The sequence below is a fragment of the Cyprinodon tularosa genome, unplaced genomic scaffold (assembly GCF_016077235.1).
Source record: "Cyprinodon tularosa strain WSP-4 unplaced genomic scaffold, ASM1607723v1 ctg355, whole genome shotgun sequence".
Classification (NCBI taxonomy): Eukaryota; Metazoa; Chordata; class Actinopteri; order Cyprinodontiformes; family Cyprinodontidae; genus Cyprinodon; species Cyprinodon tularosa.
In genome coordinates this window covers 62,162-70,741 of record NW_024039069.1, presented here as the reverse complement: position 1 = coordinate 70,741, position 8,580 = coordinate 62,162, and the positions used below count along the sequence as shown (strand labels likewise).

General features: G+C 42.9%; 1 protein-coding gene across 4 annotated transcripts in view; it reads left to right on the top strand.

Annotated features, from left to right (window-relative positions):
• The first annotated feature begins 521 nt into the window (after window positions 1–521).
• matr3l1.1 (matrin 3-like 1.1) overlaps window positions 522–8,580 on the top strand; it is a 13,123-nt gene continuing 5,064 nt past the window's right edge. For 2 of the 4 annotated variants that reach the window (XM_038295416.1, XM_038295413.1), the window contains exons 1-11: window positions 522–692; window positions 4,008–5,005; window positions 5,137–5,198; window positions 5,267–5,305; window positions 6,063–6,139; window positions 6,210–6,232; window positions 6,369–6,491; window positions 7,172–7,297; window positions 7,435–7,551; window positions 7,991–8,115; window positions 8,200–8,519. In XM_038295416.1, coding sequence (XP_038151344.1) covers window positions 4,043–5,005; window positions 5,137–5,198; window positions 5,267–5,305; window positions 6,063–6,139; window positions 6,210–6,232; window positions 6,369–6,491; window positions 7,172–7,297; window positions 7,435–7,551; window positions 7,991–8,115; window positions 8,200–8,519 — 1,975 coding nt within the window. In that variant the 5' untranslated portion in view covers window positions 522–692; window positions 4,008–4,042. The remainder of the gene's footprint in view (window positions 693–4,007; window positions 5,006–5,136; window positions 5,199–5,266; window positions 5,306–6,062; window positions 6,140–6,209; window positions 6,233–6,368; window positions 6,492–7,171; window positions 7,298–7,434; window positions 7,552–7,990; window positions 8,116–8,199; window positions 8,520–8,580) is intronic. The other 2 variants (XM_038295414.1, XM_038295415.1) reach the window with 2 other exon arrangements.

Sequence of the window (8,580 nt, the reverse complement as noted above, 5' to 3'; positions counted from 1 at the left end):
CCTTATAGTTCCTGGATAACAACAGTAAAACATCAACCATAATACATTTTTGTATTATTTGTTATTGACGGAGTGTTTGCACCACTGTACTGTTTTTTTTGTTTGTTTGTTTTTTGTTTTTTTAGCCTTATTACCATTACACTATCACAACAACAGAGCAATAAAATTCAGTCTCTGCACTTAACCCATCCCACTGGGGAGCAGTGGGTTGCCATGGTGCAGCATCCTGGCAGCAGTATGGGGTTAAGGGTCTTGCTCAGGGACCCAGAGTGGCAGTCTGTGGGAGTGGGGCTGGAAATCAGAACCTCAGGATACCAAGCCCTAAAATCCTTACAAAATCCTTGTCCATCCTAGTGATGTATGGTTGGATTATAATTAAGTTGTTTTAAGGTCATTCATTGCAATATGCATGTGTGTTTGTCCTGTGATAGACCACCTCCAAACAGCTGAAAGCGCTTCTTGTTATGAGGATGTCGTACAGCAGGTGGCGGTATTGTAGCTCAACAGCTTTAAATCCCGAATTAAAACCAGTAGAAGAAGAAGAAGAAATCAGTCCCCGGTGCAGCAAAGAGTCCTTATCGGCTTGTTTTCCTTGGGATTTTTCTGCCAATAAACAATATTTTTTACATTGAAGTGAGGGTTTTAATAAAGAGTTTGGTGCTCCGTGTGAAAGTGACTTCAGTTTATCTGAGGTGAGTGCCAGTTATTCCTGTTAGCTATGAAAGCTAGCTATTGTGCTAGGAGCTAACCTGCTAACAGTCAAAGATAGAAACTAAAAGAAATCTGATTATTTAGTCTAAAAAAAAAAAAAAGCTCTGTTCTGTGTCACTATTAATTCCATTTCTTTCCATTAGTCGTGAGAATTAGCATTCTCACAGGTAAGTTATATCTGCTGTAGCTGCTTTGGTTTCATTTATTATCAAAGATCCTGAAATAAAACGCTTCCTGTTCTGTTTGCTGCATCTGAATCAGTCTGATCTGATAAACCCTGATCTATTTGAAAATCTGTTTGCTGGATAATTACCTGTAAAATATTATATTATCCCCCCTTCCACATCCATGCGCTGATATAGTAATGCTTTGAGTAAATGTTACTGATCTGAACGTAGTTGCGATTTTAATTTTAATTGGAAAAATGTCGTTTTTGATTCAAAATGTTATTGATTTTTCACATATCGATGATGGTGTTTTCTAATGGAATACTAGAGAGGCTAAACTAATGTCAATTTCATTCAATTCTTGGTCAAATATACATCCTCAAATTTCATAATCATTAAACTGCATTAAATATACGCTTAAAATAGGACTGAAACAATTAATCGGATTACTTGATTATTGAAATAATCTGCAACTAATTTAGTAATCGATTAATAGTTAACTGGAGTATAGAGACTTAAACATGCCTTTAGCTGACAGAGCAACCCACTTAGAGCAGTAATTGTGAACAAATATATATTTTTCATTCAAGATTTAAAATATGTTTTCATCTGTCTATATGCTCTATCCAGATTTCCTCAAGTGGAAAAAGTTCTAGTTTCACCTGGCTTAAATAAATCTAAAAATAAAAAAACCTTAAAGAACCTTTGGCTTTCAGATTATTAATAGATCAATCAAGAAAATAATCAACAGATTGATCGATTTGTAAAATAATGGTTAGTTGCAGTCCGAGCTGAAATGCATCCGATTTCATGAGTATGTTGCACATTAATCTGCTGTTGATCTTGTCTCGGACATGATCTCCCCTCTGCTCTGGAGCAGCAGGACGCTGCCGGTCAGTCTCTGCTGAATAAAGTATGATAGAACAAGTTAAAGCCTAAACGTGAATTATCCATTTAGAATGAAGTAAGAAGCTTTACCAAAATAGTATGAAAATTGTTGGACAGTTAAATATAAACAATGGGGATGGGAAACACAGGGATGGAGTGGACATCATGCTCTCCAGGACTCTGCACTGGAAAAACGATCTACCCTCAATTTGAGTAGGTAAATGAGACAGTTTGCCATTGGAATTTGTGTTTTTACTCTTAAAATAAGATAATTAGATAATATGCACTTAAAATAAGACAATGCAATTGTGTTGTCTTATTTTAAGTGTAAATTGTCTTGTTCCATTGGCAAAATGTCTCTTTTACCTCCTTAATCCAAAAACAAATGCACTTATTTTAAGAAAAAATGACTCTTGAAATAATCTGTCTGAATGCTGACAAACCCTCAGAGAGATTGTTGCTTATGCACCACACCGTTATGTGTATTTTTATTCATCTACAACAGATTGAAATTCTTTTTTTTATGTTATAACATGTACAGAAATAAGTTTTTCTATTTAGGGTATTGATATGATAGTTTAAATTAATGCAACATTTCATTTTATTTTCGTGGATTCTATTTTTGTAAAAATATAAATGATTAGTTTGTATTTTTGATCCTGGGATTAACTTGATCTCTGAAAGTGCTGTTGTTTAACAAACATTGGTTTAAAACGTTCTTTGACTATTTATGGTTACAGTAGCTCTTTGTGTTAATAAATGCTCCGTAGGTTTAACTCCAATCAAAGGTTTGGTTCCAGCATCAGATGATGGCTTCCACCTGACTGTAATGCTTTTCTTATGGTAGTAACATATTGTTCTTTCTGTGGTTGGAAAGAAAAACTGGACTCTGTTTGGGATGCACTGATGTGGATATGAAAAGAACCAACCCGGAATGCAGCTTTTCCCACTTTGCAATGGTCCGCTTCCTTCTCCCAGTGAATAAAAACCTTCAGGCCATCTCCATCCAGGAGGACTTCCTGTCTTATTCTTTTGGAAACATACCCAACAGTCTTTGTGGGGGACTGGTCAGTCCAGCAGATCTCCCTCTTCCTTCTCAGCCAGATCTCAGGGATGAGTCGTCTTCTCTGTCCTGGTGAGAAATGAATGAACATCCCTGGAAAGAAGGGGTCAATCAGTGCCTGCAGTGTGGAGCTCTGTTACTGGAGGTAAGAGTCAGTTTGGGAGGTCAGGCTGAAGGAAAGCAGTAAATAAAATTCAGATGAGCAGCTGGTTGTGTAAAATGTTGGAATCCACTCTAATTTTTCAGGTCTTTTATGTTATTTTGAATCAAAAAGAAAGCTATGTGATATGGAGCTCTAATCTGATACTGATGACCTCTCATGATTCATCCTATACTGGTGAAACTATGCATCCCCTCGCCTTCCTCTTTCTCGTCCCACAGTGGATCAGTAATGTTGTATCAGGTGAGGCACAGTGGGAGTCGGGATGATGGCGAGGAGCTACTGGAGGGGTTGGAGGGAATTTATAATGGCCTGGATTATTTAAACACGGCCATGAGGAGTTCAGAGCTTATCTTCTCCCCTTTAGCTTCAGGCTGACTTTCTGCTTTCAGGCTTCAGCTTGTCCTTCTAACAATGTCCACCAGAGGGAGCAGCTCCTATCAGCATAAACAGAAGTGTCCTGACCCAAACTGTTCAGTCATTTAGGAACATCTTGAACATTTCTAAATGATTCCTTCCCATCTTGATGTTTTTCATGCTTGGATGATCCTTCCTCAACAAACATCTGGATAGCCGATCCACGATAGTCCATCCCAGGAGCCTCTGAGCCCAGAGAAGCTTACTCCTCCCTTAAGGAGAACATCAGGCTTCTTCTCAGTCCAGTAAAGACTAGAAATGTAACTCCGGATTGTAGAGCTGGACAAAGGGTCTCCAAAGTGATCTCTGCTCCACGAGGTTCTACTAGCTGTCTGGCTGAAGCTGCTTCATGAAGCTTCCTTAAAGTCTTCATGAACTTCTGCTCTGCAGAGGAAGAATTGTGCAGAGAGCTTCTGATCTCTGTTTGTGTTCAGATGAAATGTTTTAGTTTCACTCTGCTGGTGAATCTTAGTTTGAAATGTTTGTTCAATGAAGGTCTGCAGAGCTTGAGGTCTTCAGATGTTCTGACACCTCTTTCTTCCAGCTGGTGGTTTTGTCTTCATTCAGTCACAGTTTGATATTTTCTCACATGTGTTTGCAGGAAACGCTCCAAGCGTTTCTCCACAGCCTCCCAGCATGTCCAACAACTACCCGTACCGGCAGCCGCCGCCTGATTCTGACCTGCGACCTGAACCCCGGCGCTATGGTCCTGGAGCTGACAGAGACTTTTACCGTCAGCCTCAGGAGTCGTTTTCCTCCTCCTACCTGCCCTCCTCCTCTTCCTCCTCATTCTCCAGGAGCTCAGCAGCGCTCCCCTCGGCTCATGGCTCCCAGGAGTCCGTTTTGAGCCTCCTGAACAGCTGCGGCTTGGAGCCTGAAGATCTGTCTATGCTGGCGAAGCTTCCTGAAGACGTCCTTACAGTTGAGACTCTTCCTCAAATCCTGCAGCAGATCAAGGGGAGAAAGGGCCCGGTCCAACCGTTTCCACTAAGAAGTCCTCCTGAAGAGATGAACTCTTTCCAGCAGTCCACATCAAAGATGGGAACCATTAGACCTTCCAGAGCTCCTTCTCCCCCACCACCCTCTTCATTTATGCCCTCAAGCTCCGGCCATTGGCCCTCTGGCAACCCCGTCTCCAGAGAGCGGGAGCAGCTCAGCAGGCAACCCATCCAGTACCCTCTTCCAATGTTCTCTACGACGACTGCGCCCCCTGATCCAGCACTGGACCGCTGGACGGGTCATACGACCGCCAGCTCTTTCAGGTCCCCACCATCATCATCCTCTTTACCATTCAGACACACCACTGACCAAGACCACAGGCCACGCCCCCCTCGTTATGGTAAGGAAGGTTCTTTCAGCACGGCGGGATCAGTGGGTAGAACACGTCCTTCTCGTTTCTCTACCGGACCAGCTGATTACAGATCAGCTCCTCCTCCTCTTGACGATCGACGCCAAGACTTCAAGTCAGCACACAGCAGCCGGGCCGCCGCCCCCGACCCCATGCCCTCCAAGAAACAAGCTCTGGACTTCCACGGAACATCACCGACGGAGTTCCCGTACTCATGCTCTCTGTGTGACATCACAGTCCTGTCAGAGAAGGTAAGTTCATCCGTCGTCCTTCAATAGGTGGGTCTGCAGGTGAGTGGGTGGGGCCACTGAAGGGAAATAGGAGGTGAGGGGGAGTGGGAGCATGGCAGTGGCAACAGTCCCACTTCCTGTCTGTGTTTCAGGCTTGGATCCAGCATGTTAACACCACGGGTCATGCAGACGGACAGCTCAACTTGCTGCAGCAGTAAGTAACATATGGAGACCCACGGACGCCTGGATGTTCTGGTTCCTAAACTCTTGTCTCCTTTGCAGGTTTCCAAAGTGGGACTGTCGCCTGGACCAAGTCGCAAGGTCAGTGACCTTCACCACCTTAATCAGGATTGTTCTGTGTCAGACTTTCCCGTGCGTCTCTACAGCCTTCAGCTGATTATTAGTGTAGGGATTCTGGGCCTGGAAGCAGAACTTTGAAACCAACAGAACTAGTCAGTTCAGATAGAAGATTTATCTGTAAGACATGTTCAGTCTTTGTAATCAGTGGCAGGATCAGACTCTTTAATCAGAAATAATGTTTAGAACCAGGATCTTCGTGTCCGGTCAGCGGGAACCTTGCTCAAGTCATCAGACCAGTTGGGTCCCCATAAACTTAGACTCAACTTTATTTATCCGACTCATCAAACTGTCAACACCAAACCAAAACTTTCTCCAACACTGTTTACATTTGATCACTGATGCACTTTAAGGAATGGAAATGTCCGTCCAACAGTCCAAAAACACTACTGTTAAGTTAATTGGCTTCTCTAAATTCTCCTTAGGTGTGAGTGTGTGCATGAATGGTTGTTTGTCCTGTTTGTCTCTGTGTTGCCCTGCGATGGACTGGACCTGTCCAGGGTGTACCCCGCCTCTCGCCTGTAGACAGCTGGAGATAGGCACCAGCACCCCTCGCGATCCCACTTGAGATAAGAGTGATGGAAAATGGATGGATGAATGAAGAGTATATATAGAACAAAAAGCATAAAAAGAAAAATAGTTATGTTCTGGAATATGTTTCCCTTAGATATAAAAATATCAGCACCTGCTCATCAGCTTAAAACCTTTTTTGTTGTTAAAGGGATGATAGCAGATCAAACCAGCAGAAAGATGCACCGAGGCGTAGCCCACCCACTCCCAAACCCAGTCAGAACCGAGGTAAGGTCTCCATAGTGTGACTATATAGTTCTGGTCCATAATGAGGGTCTAAATGTTTGCTTTTGTTCAGCAGATCCCCAGAAGCAGCAGAAGGTAAGAACTGAATTATGTTTTCTAGATCAGTGTGGGTTAATAGACTGGAATATGGTTTGGTTACAGAAATGAATGGAAGTCAATGGAAGTTCTTGTAAAGATAGGTAAACACTGAGACGTGTTTGTGTGAATTCAGGCGTCGGATAAAGGGAAGGTGGTGTGTGCCAAGTTTGCCCCTCAGGCTGTAGATGAGGCTCATCTGAGGAAACTAATCGAGCCGTTTGGAAAAGTTGAGAAGATCCTCATGTTTCCGTCTTTGGTGAGTCGTCCTGCTTCATGTCCCACCCACTCCACTCTGCCACAGTGGGTGGGTGTGTAACATGGAAGTGTAAAGTAACAAAGTACAAATACTTTGTTAACTTCATTAACTACAACTTTTGGCTATATACTTTACTGGAGTTATTATTTTTAGATAACTTTTTAATTTTACTGCTCACATTTTTTTGCAATCATCTCTTAAATTTTAACAAATGGCTTGTTTCTTTAAGATAATGTTTGTGATGTCCTGTTGGTATATAAAAAAAAAAATTATTATTATTTTTAGTTTCATCCAGACAATTTCTTTGTGGTTGGATTCAGTGCTGCACCAACTTGTTTTTTCTCAAATAGCAAAATAAATTGTTTTTCAAGATGATGCAAAGTGAAATTTGACACTGCTGCTATTAATTATGAAACTAAGAAACTGAAGTATAAGGAAGTTATAATCCACAATTGTAGAAAAAAACTTAATTCATTAAAGCATCTCCCCTTACTTCTACTTTTATACGTTAAGTAGTGTAAGAAACTGTCCTTTTACACTTTTACTTGAGTAAAAAGCCAAACTTGATACTCGAACTTCTATATGTGTTTTTAACCAGTAGGATTTATACTTCTACTTTAGTAATAAACCTTAATATATATTTGACACCTCTGGTGTAACTTCCACCCTGCCCACCGCAGGCGTTTGTGGAGATGGGCTCTTGTGATCAGGCAAAGGACCTGGTGAAGTACTACGGCAGCTCTGAGAAGGCCGCTGGGAAGGAGAAGATCGAGTTCAGCATCTCCAGCACATTTAGCTTCCTGCAGGTAGGACACCAGAGAACAGGTCAGCTGTGGCTCCTGACCTGAAAAATGCCAGATTCTGGCTCTGAGCAGCTGACATGGGTTACCTTGACCTGAATCCCATTTCGCTGTGTGACCCGTCTCTGTGTCTGTTTCCTCAGAGCTCCCAGGTGGTGAGCTTCACTCCGGCGCCGACCGGCAAGGACGGACGCTCCGATCTTATCTGCATCGCCAAACGCTTCGGAGAGCCGCTCTACACACTGTTTCTGCCATCCAAGGTGAGCGTACCGGCTCAAATCGTATATTTTAGGCTACTGGTTGCTTTCCCTCCTGGTAGGCTTTGGATGCATTCTCAAGGCCATTTATTTTCCTTTGTCCATTTCCATTTAGAACAAAATAAAGCAACATAATCTCTATCTAAGCACAGTAGAGACCAGTTTGCTTATTCTCATTTAGCAACACCTGAACAGAATGACACTTGACCTTAAATAACCCCGTCCGCTCCTACAGTGAGCCTGAAACGAAAGGTTTGTTCCCAGAACCTGAGATCATTTGTAGTGGTTCTGATCCATGGTTCTCCAGTTTTAAAGAACCTTTTTCTGTATGAATGATTCATGGCAGCTGTACAGACTTTAAAACGATGATTCCGACCGTGTTTATGGAACAGATCCTGGTTCTGCAGTGATTCTGATGGGTCTCTGCTGTGTTCTGATCCAGGCCTTCGTGGAGATGAAAGTTTCTGCTGAGGCTCAGAAGCTGGTCAACTATTATACCTCCAATACTCTTCGGATCAACGATGACATCATCCATGTAGCCTTCTCATTAGAGTACAGGACTCTTATGTGAGTTGGGAGCCGGTCAAGATCCCGTTCTGGTGCATTTATGTCTTATTCGTGTTATTAACGCTCTTCTGTGATGGTCCACAGGCGGGTTCCATCAGCCCAGAAGTACGAGGAGGAACCAGTCAAGTCTAAGGAGTCCAACAGGGAGCAGAGGACCAGGTCCAGAGACAGGACCAGGTCCAGAGACAGGACCAGGTCCAGAGACAGGACCAGGTCCAGAGACAGGACCAGGTCACGGTCCAGAGGACGGAGAAGGAAAAGAAGCAGTTCTAGAGATGGAAAGAGAAAAGAGACTAGAACCAGGTCCAGAGATAAATCCAGCCTGAAAAGGAGGTCCAAATCCAGAGAGCGGTCCAGCAGTGGGCCTCCTGGGAAGAGCAAGTCTGAAGAACCCAAGAACTCTGGTGAGGAACCAGAACCACACTGATTCGTTTAAACTACAAAATATCAGACTCAGTAAAGATG